The 17,168-nt window shown below is 34.7% G+C and overlaps 1 protein-coding gene across 1 annotated transcript; it reads left to right on the top strand.

Moving 5' to 3' along the window:
* The first annotated feature begins 7,924 nt into the window (after positions 1-7,924).
* Positions 7,925-11,176, top strand: LOC129267101 (uncharacterized). The gene has a single exon (XM_064103104.1). It carries the CDS (start codon positions 8,158-8,160, stop codon positions 9,700-9,702), a length of 1,545 nt encoding a protein of 514 aa, XP_063959174.1. The 5' UTR covers positions 7,925-8,157; the 3' UTR covers positions 9,703-11,176.
* The last annotated feature ends 5,992 nt before the right edge of the window (positions 11,177-17,168 follow it).

Consider the following 17,168-nt stretch of genomic DNA (forward strand, 5'->3'; position numbering starts at 1 on the left):
AGGCTGTAAACAATTGAGGGGCTTCACATGCGGAGAGAAAGCTATATTTAACAAAAAAGGGTTTTAACACGGATTTGAATTTCTCTCTTGAATTTGAATTTGCTTGTTTAATACTTTTTGGTAGATTGTTCCAGAGTTGGATCCAGGGGTGGGGCAAGGGGTCCGCCCTCCCTCCTCCCCCTATTGGCGGAGCAAAACAAGGGGGAAAGGAAGACCAAAAAAAGGAAAAGAGGGGAGAAAAATGGTACACATGAGAGGAGGAAAACGAGTGAATAAATAAGATGAGGGGCAGACTTCGAAAACAATAAAAAAAAAATTGTCATGTCATTTTATAAAATTTTCGCTCGTGCTTCGCGCTCGCATTACCTTTTAGGTGATTTACATATATGGAACTTTAAATATCAAATTTTGAAGTAGATATACATAACATATTTCAGCTCGGAAATCGAACTTTAAAAAAAAAAGTGTTTTGTAAAAATTTCTTTTTTATTGTCTGAATGTTTGAATATTAACATTTTCTGCTTGCGCTGCGCGCTCACAAAATTTGATTTGTCAGGTACCTATTATTTTCCTGTATGCCATATAGTTATCCCTATCTATTATCCCTATTCATGTCAGATTGTAAAAACGTATCAGCTAGCGCTGCATGCTCGCATTTTGATTGGTGAGTTATACAAATTTAAATATTAATTCTATAACAAACTACTAAAAATCTCCATTTTATGACAGTTTATCAACAATTTTCGGCTGGCGATTTGCGCGCTCATTAATTGTTAAAAATATATTAACTCATGCATCTTATTCATTATTACAAAAGTGCTTTAAATGGCCAGTTTTCAGGCTATAATATTGACTGATTTCTCGCTCTGATTAGGCTTATTAGATTAATAAATTAATTTAATGATAAATTGTCCCTTTTTCAGAATGAAATATCGACAGGTTTCATCTCGCGCATTGATAGGAAGAGAAATAGGAAGACAGCCATAATTCTCATACGATGGAATAATGTTCTTAGAATGTCCCGGTCCTACATGTATGTCAAAACTCAAAGTAATAATAATGAAACATACCAGCTCCTTTAACTGTGATCCATATCCACTCACAATTTTCCTACAAATCTCGAATTTTCCGCTTGCACTTCGCGCTCGCATCAGTTGCTTTGTTATATATTCAACTTTTTCATGATAAATTTTTTTTTAATTCTTCAGGTAGAAAGGTCAAAATTCAGCTCGCGCTTCGCGTTCGCGTTATTTGACTTTTGAAATATGTAACGTCTTCAAGGCTTACTGCAATCAGCCGTTAACAGATTTTTTTTTATCAGAATGATCAAAGCGTATATTAAATTTATTCATCTCGTTTAGGATCACAAGCATTGCCAGAATACCATTTTAGGACAAAATACATGGAATAATAATTTTTAAAAAATAGCTCGCGCTTCGCGCTCGCACCATTTAAATAAGGCTTATGAGATTATTTTACATTTATTTAAACAAACAAAAATCAGATTTGAGCGGCTGATCGGGGGAAATGTGGTTAAAAAGACCCCCCGCCCCTTTTGCGAAGGCTGGATCTGCCCCTGCAAGTGTACTCACTTTTGGAGAGTCACAGCAAATATCTGTAATATGAATATGTCGTTCACACACAAGTAAAGACCTTAACTTTTTAACACCACGTTTTAAACGGGTCAAAATGCCCTATTTTAGTGACAGCTTTTTTGTCTAAAAAGTTTTCAAGGGAAAATGTGCCCCCACCTGAAAATCTGCCACTGATTGAATACATCTAAATCATTCAATTATAGACACGTGTAGTCCAGAATAATGCATAAATCAGAATGATTAACATATATATAATAAGCCTAACGTTTTTACTTCTACTATTTTGATCCTGTTTTGATCCTGTTCAAAAACACAATTCGAATTAACTCCATCGCAGTGGTGCCAACACTGAACAGTTCAATGTTCTTGCTCGTGAATAAATGCTATTTTCCCGAAAGCACGAAACCAATTAATGCTTATTTAACCACATGTCTATCCCGGCTTTTGTATGAAGTGGGGTTGAAAAAAAAATCATCCCCGCGCCTGAACAAATCACGCTTGCATTATTTAGTCTGATACTTACCCTCTCGATGACTTTGAATTATTTTGGTTGTAATAAAATCGAGTATAACATCTGTTCTATAAAACTTGATTTTGTAACATTTATTATAAAAATACTTATGAACAAATTATTTGGTTTACATAAAAAAGCGCCTTCTCATATTTAAATTTTACCTTAAACGTACACTGTAAATATTTTCAAACGAAATCTATGAAAAGGGTGGAAGTTAGACTTTCATTTTGATGCCAAATAGTCTCATTAATTGGGATTAGTTGCAAACACGGTGTTCGAGTAAAAGACACATCGGGGACTCACCAAAGTATCAAGACAGTCACCCGCGCTGACAAAGTGGTAATCTCCCATTGAAATACCCCCACCAATCAAGGGGTCATCCTTCTATTGAAATCCGCCACCAGTCAGACCACCTCTATGTTCAACAATAGGGTAATCTCCCCCAATCAAAAAATGGGGTAATTTAAATCTACCTTGACAATTGGGTAAGCCGAGCTCTCCCATTAAATACAGCTAGCAATGCACTGGCCCAGGTCATTTTCAACGTCCGGCTTTCGGGGAATTAAAATGAGCATCAAATGGGTAGTTTTCTTGTTCTCGTTTTGTCCCCATACTAGAGCCTTGATTTTGGTTCTTTTCGTAATGTGTATTTTAATATCTTTTCCATTATATTTATCAGCATTTCGAAATTTAATGTAGTTTAATACTTGTCTTTATAAAGAGCAATATTACATAAAACCTGTTTGGCGCAGGAAATTATAACATAACGTTCCACCGATATTTCATCAACACATTTTTAATTAACCATGTAACTTTCCTCTTTATAGGTCTACTCTTAATATATACATTCGAGTTATATTCTTTGCCTATCAGCTCTCCGTGCATTTTTATAATCAAATATATTTGGAAAAGGGGTGTTTACCAGGCGAAAGTGAAGGTCCTCACTTGTGCATGAACGACATATCCTCATTAAAATACATGCTGTGAGTTTCAAAGGGGGCACACTTGTGTAAAAATGGCATATTTACATTAACAAATTGATAATGGCTCTCAAAGGGGGAGGGTGCACGGGCCGGATGCCACCCCCCCCCCCCCCCCGGAATCACTACCGTACCCTCCAGGTGCAGAATATAGACCCACTGACTTCTTTTAGTAGAGGTCACAAAATAAACCACAATACTTTTGAGAGGCCAACTATTGTTCAAAATAAATACAGCGCCTATTAGATTGTATTGTGTTACTTCGGCAGGATCTGCGCCAGCATACACTCCATCCTTCTTGATCTAGTATGCCTAATACCTCGGTCACGTTTTTTTTCTACGGCGGCCGTACGGCGAGTCGAAAACAGCCGTTTTAACAGTTTTCGTACCAGCTAAATATAGGTGGTTTGAATAAAAAATGAATAAAATGGCTGTTTTCGACTCGCCGTACGGCCGCCGTAGAGCAAATGTGACCGAGGCATTACCATTTCCTGAACGTTTATTGATTTTTTTTTGTGTGTAAAAGTATTTAAATAAAAAAATAAAAAAGCTATACAGAATACAACTATGCGATTAAGAGGTGAAGTACAAAGTTAGAAGGGAAACTAGGCCAAAGAGCCTTCCGTATTACTTACTTTACGTCGGTAAATTATGTTTACCTTAGACACTGGGAATCTAATTTGCATTTTGACACACACACATTGCAGATAAATTCAGATATTTGAAAGGAAGAAGAAATCAACGGCAATATGCACGTACTGCATAAGTCAAACGTGAAGGTTAAAGAAATAAGTATAGAAAAGATTTAGACAAATTCAAATGAAGAAATGAAGTTGGATGAAAAAAAGGAGCCATAAAATTAAGTTGAAAAAATTAAATATTGTGAGTAGACCTGGAAAATTGAAAGAAATAATTAAACCTCCCCCAACTGCAGAACGGTTTTGAAGGGGGATCACCATGCATAAACTCATGGTACTTTTTACGTTTTGTACGCTATTTGGGGGAAAAATAGTGTGGAGGCTTCAGCCCAGACCCCTTCGGTTCTGTGGCTCCTGGATGGTAATCAAGAACACTTGGTCACTTAGTACTCTAGATCACAGGGGAAATTGATAAGAGAATAAGGACAGATCCCAGGTAAAAATATAATATAGGTTTTTCCTGTCCGATTTAATGTCGGAGTCACTTAAATGTGTTAATTTGCATTTTAATTCACGCGATATTTTCCCCCCGAAGAGATCGGTCATTCAAAGTTTAGAATGGGATTCATTAAAAGACGCTATAATTCCTTTATAAACATTTAACTAAATTCATGGTCAAGACTACCTCAAATTTGATAATTTTAATACTAATTTGTTAAGTGCTTTTGATTTCGTTTGAAGGTAAAGATGTTTGAAATGGTCTTACAAAGTAACGAAAGTACTTTTTGTTCTAAATTTCGGGCAATGAAATTCAAGAATTGTGCATTTAATCAACAATGACCGATATGACTGCTTGAGCATCCAATTTATTTTTTAAAAGTTCAAATTAATGATATTTTATTCGTTTGTTTTGCACGACATCTGTATTATGTGTGAATATATTAGGTTTTAACATGTTAATTTTTAAACATATGTACAATGAATTAGATATAGGCCTATGTTTAGCTCAAATATGAATTTCAACGATGCCCTTAGTTTTATCTTTTTTCCCATTAAAAAACGCTTGCATTTTATGTGTTTTTTTTTTTGTCACAGTAGCGTTTCAATGTAGAAATTTAAATGCCATCATTTTGGGACCCATGTATGATTTATATTGCATCTTTTGCGAAGGGTTTTGCATTTCGTTTACAAAGAAGTTAAGGACAATTCCATATTTTTCCTTTTCACCCGACAATGCTGACTGTGTGGGCTCAGTGTGATGAAAAAAATCTTACCCGCGCCTGAACATTTACTTTTAGAAAGTCAACGTCTTAACGGTATATTCTTCAAAATAAAACAACTCGTGCTAAAGCTTAATTGTTCTATTTAAAAAAATCAAATCTAAATCAAATTAAACTTTGTCACTACTGAAACCTAAAACGAAAAATTATCAAAATAAATTGTGAAAGCGTAACTTTGGAAAATATATACCCCATTGGACTAGGCACATCGATAAAAGGACACAACGATATTCAGATCAGTGAATACAGATCGGGCGTTTAATAGTTTGCCTAAAACGCCGATATCGTGGACATAGAGGGCGCTCATGCAAAAACATCTTATCGGAGAGCCAACCGGGGGGTGTCAAAAGAAAAGATAAAAGCGCACGCTTCCGTTTTCGCTGCAAAAGGGCACGCTGGCGTCTTGAATGGCAAGAGCACTGACCCGTAGAAAGAAAAATGGACAACTGCACGCTGAGCGGGTTCGCCGTAGAATATAAAGGTAAAGACGCACGCACACCTTTGACAAGACGCCTAACGTCACCATCCGAAAGACGTGACCAGGGCTCGAACCTCGAACCTCTGCATCAATTTGTAACTTCCCCACAGCTAGGATTCCAGGCGCACGCCACAACGCCCAGTTTAATTGGTAACATCTAATCCAAGAGAGGGCGCAAGACACGTATACAAATATATTCATCAGTTATCTTGCTAGCTGATATGAGTCTGATGCTGCGAGTGGCTCTGGTCTTCACTCACCATGAACGATCATAAACGATCTGTGAGTCTTCTCTACAGCCACCGTTAGTAGCTTTTCGCAGTAGACAGATCAGACAATCACACACGTTTATTAGTATTACAGATTTTCTGTTGCCTATACATGACTAGATTATAAGCTAAGAAAACCTTCCATTTTTGTTACTACCAACAGCAGAACATCTCTCAGCAATGTAAACTGCATTCTTGGCATTTCCTTTCCAGTGATGATGCTTAGACAAATTAAGACCTGGCTTATCCACATCCTCCAGGAGCGACCAAAGACATTCCAACGTGTCACTACCGGTATGATTACTTTTAATCAAATTCAGTATTTGCAAAATGCTTCATTTTGTTGATATCGTTGAAATTTTGACTACTATTTGAAAGTTCAGGTTGTTTTGTGAGAATTATATTGTTTATGTTTCAGGTAGTCTATTAATTGAAAGTGAATGTAAAATCTGTTTGCTTTAATAACTTAGGTTCTCCATGATTAATATTTTACATTAGCGATGTCTAAATTACGTTTTGTTGGTTCACATTTGGATAAAATGTGAATCCTATACATATATTTCCAGATATTTGGGCGATCCCACATGGAGGGATATCGATAGTAGCAGATAATATGTGGACAGTTGCATCACAAAATGTATTAAATCGCTAATAAATTGTAGTCGAAGTAACTATGGCAGATGATTTGTTTGATCAATAATGAACAAGAAATCAATGTTTTAATGTTATCATTTTATCAGCGATATGACTCAATAATTAACTGTGTCCACATACTATAGATCTCCTCCTCATCCACATCGCATGGTTCTTGACGGAGTGATCACTGACATTCTACCTGTATTCTTTCACTACTGGTATGATTACTTCTAAATAGATATTGTATATTTCAAGCTCTATATTATATTGCTGTTAATATAATACCGTATGTCATTTCATGTATACTATCTCTTTTTTTCTTGATTTATTTAATGGTCTGTTATTTAACCCTTATCATTCATTTTTTTTCCTAAAAAATTGTCACAATGCTATCGACCATAAAAATCTAGTTTAATTTTCTACTACATCTATGAAGACTGCCATGAACATATCGCGACAAACTCTCCGAGGTCATTAAATCATAATGACGTCATCCACGCGCCATTTGTATTTTTATTCATGATATTGATCATTACAAATTCACCAAATTCGGGAACGATAAAAAAAACATTTTAAAATCTATTTAATGTTCTCCAAAATCTTATACGCACATTTTAGGTGATATGAAGATGAGAGAGCTGATGATGTAACACATTTGTTTAATATTGGTGTTTCGTTATATGGATTATAGAATACTTCATATTTTGGAAATCTTGCAATAAGGAAACTCTTCATTGAATCACAATATGTTACCAAAAATGCATGTAATCAAGAAGGGCTTAAACATTTTTTTCATGCAATAAAATACAAAGTAAATAGATGGTGGGTGATGTCAAGTTAAGACCATCCATTTTGCTGGTCGGTAATGATACATGCCAATTACTTATGTGAATTTAAGCAAAAAGTGAAAATGGTTTTAAATTCTTATTCTACTTTGAGTTTTGATGAAATTTCAGCGTTATGCTTGTTATATCTATCTTTATAGACCTCTTTGCTCGAGAATAGTTTTGAAAGACTAACGTTGAATGTTTGGTGGATGGGTTGTCTATAATGTCTCAAAGCGCCACACAAAAATATTCCAACTTACCTAGTCAATTCTAGAACATTATGTTTGCATTTACCTCAGTCATATCCCAATACTTTTTCAATATTCAAGTCAAATCAAGCAGTTTTCTTCTTCTTCTTCCTTTTATGTCAGGATGCATTGTGGCAGATGGCGTCAATGGCGAGAGCAAGATAAATCACGTTGGGCATGTAAGGGCCTTTGCTGTGATTCAGAGCTGCCATTGTGGGTAAAATACATTTGTGGTTTATACACATTTTTGCAGTATTATTTATTACACGGTTGACCTGCAAACTGGAGTTGAAAATATCTAAAAATTATACAGATTTTGTAAATAATTGTAGGTTTCTCTTACGTACATTGTAGTAGCACAAATCATGGCGACACTTGAGCATACTGTTTTGCAAAGTTTAAAGTGTCCCGTTTGTTTTGGTTTGCTGAACGATCCAAAACAACTTTCATGTTCACACACATTTTGTCAAAAATGTATTCAAGGTATTCTAGCATTCTCTGTACAGAGGAATACTTTATTATGTCCAATATGTAGAAACACAACAAATGTCACAGATGGTGATGTTGCAAATCTTAAAACTAATATACCTGTTAAGTCAATTGTTGATGACGTCAGGAATAGTAAACAGCTCTGTGACGTGTGTGAAGAGCAATCAAGAGCCACACAATTCTGTTGCGAATGTGGTAAAAATATGTGTAACGCATGTCTGCAAGATCATAACAACTGGAAACCACATCTCAAGCATAAAGTAGTGAGCGTTGAAGAAATCAGGAAGGGTAGGGTAGTGTTAAAGAAGAAGGTTTACTGTAAAGAAGAAGTGCACACATCAGATGAATGTGAATGCTCTGATGTCTGCACGACATGTAAGAAGCTCATTTGTATGAGATGTCGCATGCTCTACCACGAGAAAAAAGGCCACGATGTGGAAGATTTAAGAGAGTACAATTCGTCTTTCAAAAAGAGCTCTGAATTACTTCAGGGTCAAGAAAAGACAAAAGCTACAGCAGTCAAGAATCATATGACGTGTATTGATAACCAAATCAAACGTGTTCATGATCACATTAATGCTGAAAATGTGAAGCTTGACAAGCTTTGTGAAGATGCTATCAAGAAAATAAAAGAGAGGAATGCTACCTTGAAAAGGCAACTAGATGATCAGAGAGAAGAATTATGCAAGAGTTTAAATAATATGAAAATTGATGATGAGAGGTTGGTTAAGAGTATTGAGAGTGCGAGTGATTTGCTGAGTAATACTTTGAAAGCCCCACTAGAAGGAGATGTTGTAGCAATTCGTGATTCATTGTATGGAGAATTGAAAAATGTATTACTTAGGGAAAATCCAAAGAAGAAGGTTGCTACTGATATAGGTGATCATGCAGAGGAACTGACTTTTACACCGAGCTGCAATCCTGATGCATTATCAATGGGGGAACTGAGGATTGTGAATTGCGAGCCCGCGAAATGCAATGTATTACTCACAAAGAAAGATAGTATGAATGGCATGGTGACTTCAAAGAATGGCATAGTTGCTGTTGGATCAAGATTTGGAGGAATCGAAATCTACTCTGCTGATGGTCAGCTGCAGAAGACAGTCATTAAAGATTTATGGATACGTGAAGTAGGATTCCTCTCTGATGATCGATATGTTGTACGTGATACATGCAATAAGATATCACTGTACACATCAGATGAAGAGAAGCAGTATGTAACATTCGATACTATAGGTGATAGTGAAGGTGGGTTTGGTGATCTCACTGTAGACAGCAATGATCTGATCTATGTTAGCTACAGGAAAGCTAAGAAGATCCAGGTATTCTCACCATCAGGTGGGAAGGCTATGAGGGTGATACCATGCGATGGGTATGAACCAAAGCAAATCACAAGTTATGGTGATTCATTGATCGTTAAGCAGTTTAAGAATACAATAATACGTATTGATAAGGACGGTAATATAATGCATAGATTATGGAAACCTGGGGAAAATGACCTCTTTGCTGATGTGACTAAAGACAATACAACCCTGATTGCCTCTGTAAGACGCAATGAAGGTCTGCTCAATATCGATGAGTATACCGGTGAGCTCAAACACATTAGGAGTCTTATATCTGATTACAAGATTGAGAAACCTGAGAGACATTGGTATTACCTTCAACAGTTTCAATCAGGAGAGATAGCTTTCTGTACACCTGATAGGCTCTATGTATTCAACCTAGTTACTAGTAAAGTTACCTCGTAAGAATATTATGTTTCGGCCTTCAAGAGCCTATTAATGTCCTACTTTACAAATTCTTAAATTCACCAGTTTCAATGCTAATCTTGGTATTTATGTTTCATTAATGTCAAGAAAGTTAATTCATTCCATTCGATAAAAAATAATGTAAACAATAGGATAGTAAAAGGCAAAAGTACATAATATACAATTGTTATTACATACAGAGGAGAGTAATTGAAATATGAGACTCTGCAAAGGTTGAAAAAGAATTAAACTTCAGTTTAAGAAGAATCAAGGTACTGTTAGATTATTCGTGTTTCTGATTTCGAAAAGGAAAAGGGAAACGAGGAGGCGCGCTCAATTTTCTGTTTCGTGAAGGTGAAGCAGAAAAAGGGAAAAGAGATTTCAATTCAATGTTATGTTTCGTGAACGCGAAACAAATAGAGGAAACGAAACTTTCAATTCAATTTTGTGTTTTCAAAAGGAAAAAATAAAAATTATAATATGTAAAAAAAAAGTCAAACGGAAGAATTAACCGTTTTTCTGTTTTCTCGTTTTTACATCTTTCATTCTTGAATCAAAATATTGAAAAATTGCCGTTTTCTGTTTTAAATCTCGAAAATAGAATCAATTTTGAATAACTATTTCGATTTTGCTTTTCCGTTTCGAAACCAGAAAAAAACGATATGTCTAACGGTACCTTGATTAGGAAGCTCTGTCCAAAGCTGCACCCCAACTGTATCTTGTTTAACATAGTTTCATGCATGTGTACGTAGATTTCACTACTTCTATCTTTACCATTCTTAAAAGATCTTTACCATTCTTAAAAGAATACAGTTTAAGGGCTTTCCTTGAAACTCCATTTAAGTAGAAATTAATTTACCAAAGTGACTGTTTGATGTTGCCTTTTCTTTCCATTAAAATATCATTTTGCATACCCTTATTTAGAAAAAAAAAATGTTCAAGCATAAATACATATGACACCAAGCAAAATTGAAAGGTGAAATAAAGCAGATTACATTGACTATTCAGAAATGATTAAAACCTATATTTCATATCCAATGTTTACTTTCTAAATGAAGAATATTCTATGACATAAACGACTGATGTTGACAACGTGACCAGTAATGAGTCTGGTCACCCATAGTAGGCCTACGGAAAAAGAAATGTTTGTTGAGAATGGGAATCAATAAATACAAGACCTAATAGTTATATGTAATTGTAAATGTATGAGTGTGCGTATCTTGGGGGTGGGCCAGAAATCTTCAGAGAAATAAAATGAGGAAAATTTTAAGACTTACAAAAAAAAATCAAAAGCAATTATAAATCGCAATATAAATTTAATCTAATGATAAACAATCAATCAATCAATATCAGATCAATACGGCCAAAAATTCGGATGTTGAAAAATCCTGGAGAAAGTTTGCCCCTATAACATGGCTTTTTATAGACCCAATATTGAGAGAAGTGAGTTGATAGACATAATACACGTGACGTGAAAACGGTGGATTCAAAGCTGGAGAATAACGCTTATTTTCAGCCATTCTTTATCGTTATGATTTGGTTTGCATGATAATACTGGTAATATTATTAAAAATTGTAATATAAGAAATGCATGCATATGATAAAGTTTTACATCAACCGAATAAAGTAATCTGGTAATGGTGAATATTACTTTTGTTGGTGCTATATACTCTACTTGGATGCTATGGTATGTTCACGATTTCGATGCATTTATCAGTTTGTTCATGATAATTTCCATTACATATCCCTTTTTTGTTTTCGATATTATTAGTAACATAAATATAAATTAATGAGCGATGACAACAAACATACATGTCGAATTCGATGTCAATACAAATGGAAATCATAAGAACCACAATTCAATTTATGGCATCGCAAATTGGGAATAACCTTCATCAAAATGTAAAACAGAAATGTACAGTCATTTTGTTCACAGCTAACAAAGGAAAGGAGAAATATAGGCCTATAAATGTATATACATATTTCGTTTATTTTTTCATAACGTTTATTGCACTTATGAATTGTATTTAGTTGTAAATTCGTTTTATTTCAGATTGCTCAATCGAAGGGGAAAAATGTTCATCGTAATAAAATTATACTGAGTTTTTTTTTCTTAAAGTGCATTGTTTTATATTTGATCACATGTAACGCATTAAGTGTGTTCATATTGTAAAAAAGCTGAACAAAATTTATACATACCACTAAACCCTTTCTATTTCCGCAGTCATTTCACCAAACAAATAAAAAACAAAACATTTTTTTATTTGCATTGTATATTATTTGGTCTCATTCTTTCATTTAATCATAAAACTAGTTATTCGAATTAATTAAGACCAATCAAACGTTTCAAACAGACTTGTAGATGGAAAATTGAAACAGTGCCCTTCCATCTTTGTGTTCAAACACATGCTAAAGTCCCATTTTATACATTATTTATTTATACATATATATTACAAGTGGTGTCCATTTCGTGCAGTTTTGTATAAAATTTTAACCAACTGTTGTATTTGGGTTTTTTTTGTCATTTTATATAGCATTTATAAAAAGTATTATTATTAACAGGAGACCGACGAAAGAAAAGCTTGTAAAAAACGCTACCAATGAAATTAGACAATCTTAAAAGCAGTTGATTTCAATACAAACGATTTAAAAGGGAAATAATAGTGAGAGCAAACGTAGAACAAACATGGAAATGGTAAAAATAAATGGATACAAGGAGATGCATGGTCATAAAAAATATTATAGATAATAAAACATGTATCAGGAAGGTAATGGGGCTTCCAAAGCAATGAATAAAAGAAACGAAAATGAAAAGAAAGAACGAAGGACAAAAGTGGGATGAAATAAAGGGGGAAAGAAAATAAGTTATAAGATTGTTGCCAAAAGTGCTCAGTATGGCCTTGAAAGAGATTTTTCTTGGCTGGACAAATACAGATTTTTTAAAAAACATCAGGAATAATTCACGAGTTATTCCTCAATAGTCATCTTTATCACGCTATATCACAATACTTTGTTTCTAGTTTAGGTACTATTATTCTTTCTTGTCGTGCAATCGTTTAACTCTTATCCAAACATATTGACATTTTATTTTTAAGAGTGATTATTTATGTATTATGATTTTAAAGAGTGATATTGGAGGTCATTGTCACCTCATTTTATCCTGAATTAGTTTCTTAACAAGTCTTTATCGATTATCTTATTCTTTTCATGCATATTCATGATTGTGGTTGCGTCAGTATCGAGTGAATATGACATACCAATTTCCCTACTTACGCTCAATATTTACAGCCTGAGCCTTTAGTACGGCTATTTGTATGTATTATTTTGCTTTTTAACCTAGGCGTTGTGTTGGAACTGAATGCATACCACTCAAAGATGTAGTTTTTGTCTTTGTTTTCTCTCCACCTGAATCCAACAAGCCTAATATACAATCGGTATATATGTATATATATTGTATGTGTATATATATATGTATACATATATAGATATATATATATATACAAATATACATATATATATATTTTATATATACATTTTGAACATTACCAATAAAGGATATGAATTCTTTTGTCAGTGTATAAAATATTATTACATAATTTTGCTGTTAGAGTGAAATGTGTCTAAATTCGAAGGAATAGAATGATTATTTATGAGCTGTAAAAAAAATCATTATGTTGGAATTTGAGGTAACTCAAGGCGGCAAACGTTGCATTGGAGGAATTCATTATTTACTCGAAATATATTGCTAAGGACGATGGGTAATTATTGATTGTTAAAGTGATACATAAAGGATTCAACTAACAAATGTGTGCATTTTAAAAATGTTATAAAAGATTGATCCGTGTCGTTTTTTAAATGAATCATAATACATATCGCCTCTGTTTTAAGAAGAGCAGCTATCTGATATGCCGCGCTCTTTTCCAACGCTAGAATAAGGTTAATTCAAACAGGCTAGAAATAATACAGAGTATATCTCATTATTTGAGTGACGATATTATTATTTGAGTGTATATAGATAGGAAATGTACCTTAAATGTATTACCAAAATCAGATATCAATGACGCCTTGTTTATATATAAACTTGTAAAAAGTAATAATCTAGCTACCTGGTGTAACTCTGTGTAACCTATCCAAATTCGACGAGGTATTAGGTAACTGAAAAAGAAAGGTGATGTGTGAAAGAAGATTACTTTCATCTTCATGCATTTTAAATGATGATAAATTCGATTATCTATGCAAGTCGCTGATATACAGAATACAAAACAGAGGGGAAAGAATGGAGCCCTGCAGGGTTCCACAGTTTGTATTTCCCAGTACTTGCACGTGATTTGTTTACTTGCACACTTAGGTTTCTATTCCACTTTTTTCTTAGATAATAAATCGTTTGTTCCTTCTGAGAAACTTAGCATTCGCATTCATTTACAAAGTGTAGCTGGAACAAAAGATGAGGATTGATTATCTAGTTTGTCGTAGTGATGTTAGGTCAAGATGCTGAACGTGCGTGATGTTCAGAGCTATGTGGATGGTGGACATGAAAATGGTTCTGATAATTGTGATATTAGAGACGGTGTTTATAATGGGGACCATGCTGAGGGACTCGATGGCAAGAGTTGAACACTGCTAAAACGCTGGTGTTATTGTAACACCTTCCTGGTATCTATGTCGGTCCACACCAGAGAGGTGTTGAAACAACACCGTTTTGGCGTTAGGCTAACACCAATTTAGCATTTAAGCAACACCAATTAGTGTTTGATTCTGAACTGGTGTACGTTGCTTCAACGCTTCTCTGCTGTGGTCCGATATAGATACCGGGCTGGTGTTTAATCAACATAGGTGTTTTTGCAGTGTAGTAATGGTGGTAATGATAATAAGTATAAAGATAATAGTGGTAGTGTCGATAGTCGTGGTGATGACGAAAGCAATGGTGGTGATTGGGGTGATAGTGAGGATGATGGTAATGGTGATAATGTAGATGATAATGAAATGGTTCTGATGTTGATGATGGTAATGATGGTGATGGAGGTGATTGAAAAGATGGTGGTGATGCTGCTGATGGTAATGATGGTGATGGAGATGACAGAAAAGATGGTGACAATGTTGATGATGGTAATGATGATGATGAAGATGACAGTGACGATGGTGGTGATGATGGAGATGATAATTAAAATCATGGTGATATTGATGATGGTATCATTGCGATGGAGCTGATCGAGGATATGGTGATAATGTTACTTATAGTATGGTTGCGATGGTGTTGGCAGTGGCAGATGAAGAAGATGATAGGTGATGGTTTTCACGTTTATGGCAGTAACTGTGATATTGAAAATATTACTTGTAATTTTACTTGTTCTGTGGGGGGGGGGGGGGCTGATATAGTGCGAGCCGATGTTGGGTAGTGTATAGGCCTGGCATAATGTTTCCGCAAGGAATGAGGAACGGGATGAGGGGGGGGGTAGGGGACAGAGATGGGATGTCAATTTTATTCAGCTATACAAGGAGCTGGAACTTCTTTTTTTCACGTTTGGCAGGAGGCCAGGTCAGGTGGCCTACTGTTATGTTAAAAGTGTTGTGAACATTAAACATAACTTCCGTTCTGGTAAGCGAAAGCAGGAAGGAAGTCAACCATAATAGTTTCCTCTCAATGACAGTTACAAATCATGGATTTTTTAAAACGTTCTGAGTAGTTAAATTTTTGCATAAGACAATGTTGAACGGTTATCCAGGCCGAGTGTAATATAATTTAAATAGGCAGATTAATGTAAACAAAAAACAACAACTCTAACAAGTATGAGAATTAGACGACGAATGACGAAGATAATTATGACATTAGCAATATTACATTGTTCTGGTGAAAGAGTTCTGCTCATGTCTTAATGAATATGCAATTAGCTACCAAATGATGTTCTGTCCCGACTTGTTCGTTTAGAATTTATTAAGTGAAATTACGATTATTCACATGGTCTCGTTCAATAATATAAAAATGAGATTGACCCATTAATGTTAACGTCATCATTTGCCAGACTCTCTTCCAAAAGATAATTATTTCAGAGAATTGTATGTAAAATTAAATAATTTGCGATTAAAAATGATTATTTAAATGGTAAGTAACTGTTGCATATCTAGGAAATCACGCATAAATTTGTTTTTACGGAAATTTCAGAAGTGTTCAATAAAGTTATGTAGGATTGTTTACTTTTACCGGATTTTAATGAAATTTTAAGTGTTTTACTTGTCTAATCCTTCTCCGTTAATATTAAGGGCATTTGTCATTTTCAGCCTTTCATACCCCTTCAAATTTGGCACCGATCCGATTACGAATGGGCGGGAGGAGATAGTTCACATTCTTAATGATTTTTTTCTTGAGATTGATACGAAAGTATATACAAACACCCTACCCCTTCCTCACCTACCGCCAATTTCGAAGGAAGGTAAAGAATACGAAGTTTAAAATGACGATTTATTTTTGAGTTATTTGAATTATCATTTCAAGTGATACTTCAATATCATCTGATTATCATTTGTGACAATTTATATTTCACTCTCGCTCCGAACAAATTATCATATCAGCTTTCATGAAATACAGTGAAAACGCTAATATAATATTCGTATATCCTCAGCATGACACTGCACATGTATCGTTATTTTCTGAAATACCGGACAGATATTAATACATTACAAAACTTGTTGGGGGCAGGACAACAAAATGCTTTGAAATCAATATCGGCATTGCACATGCATCATTCAACAGCGAGGCAGATTTCTGAATGATTTAAAATCAAAGAAACACGTTGTGCTGGCGTGTCTATGCCATGCGTTTCACATTTTATAATGTCAAATCCTCCAATCTCACTGTCGAAAATTTAAAGAAAGTTCTCTGCTAATCACCATCACTCTTTCTAGTTTCTTCGCCGAAAACTAACCACTAAAAAAAGGTTTTGTTATGGATCAAATCAAGGAACTTTGCAAAACAAATTCCAACGAAAATGTACCTTTTAGAACTATAAGCAAGGAGTTACCAGTAACTCCTTGGTCTAAGCAGTGAAAAGCATTGCAGGTATATTTTTGACACCGAGTCGAGATATTCACCTCATTATTTGCATGTTTGTAATTACTGATGATGTCGAGAACAAGGACCAAAGCTGACAGGATAGACTTGTCATCGTACATACAAGAACACTTAGAATCTTTCGCAACTGGAATGGGGACGGATTTAAGAACACTGTGAAGTCTATGAAAATTTCCATCAAATGGTTGGAAGGTCTTTGTACAGCTGACTGTTGTTGATCTCCACCAGCCATCAGAGGAAGAAGAAGAAGAAGCAAAAGAAGAAGAAACGAAAGAAGGAGAAGAAGAAGATATTGAAATTTGAAAAAAAAAAAATAGTTATGTCGTTTGTCCAGAATCCAGGACGAAACTTTTTTGTTTCATTCAACAATTTCGACAGAGACTTCATTGTCATGAATGGT

The sequence above is a fragment of the Lytechinus pictus genome, chromosome 8 (genome assembly GCF_037042905.1).
Source record: "Lytechinus pictus isolate F3 Inbred chromosome 8, Lp3.0, whole genome shotgun sequence".
NCBI classification, from domain to species: Eukaryota; Metazoa; Echinodermata; class Echinoidea; order Temnopleuroida; family Toxopneustidae; genus Lytechinus; species Lytechinus pictus.

Coding starts and splice junctions, on each gene's coding strand:
- LOC129267101 (XM_064103104.1), top strand. CDS start 8,158: ATGTGTAACGCATGTCTGCAAGATCATAACAACTGGAAACCACATCTC.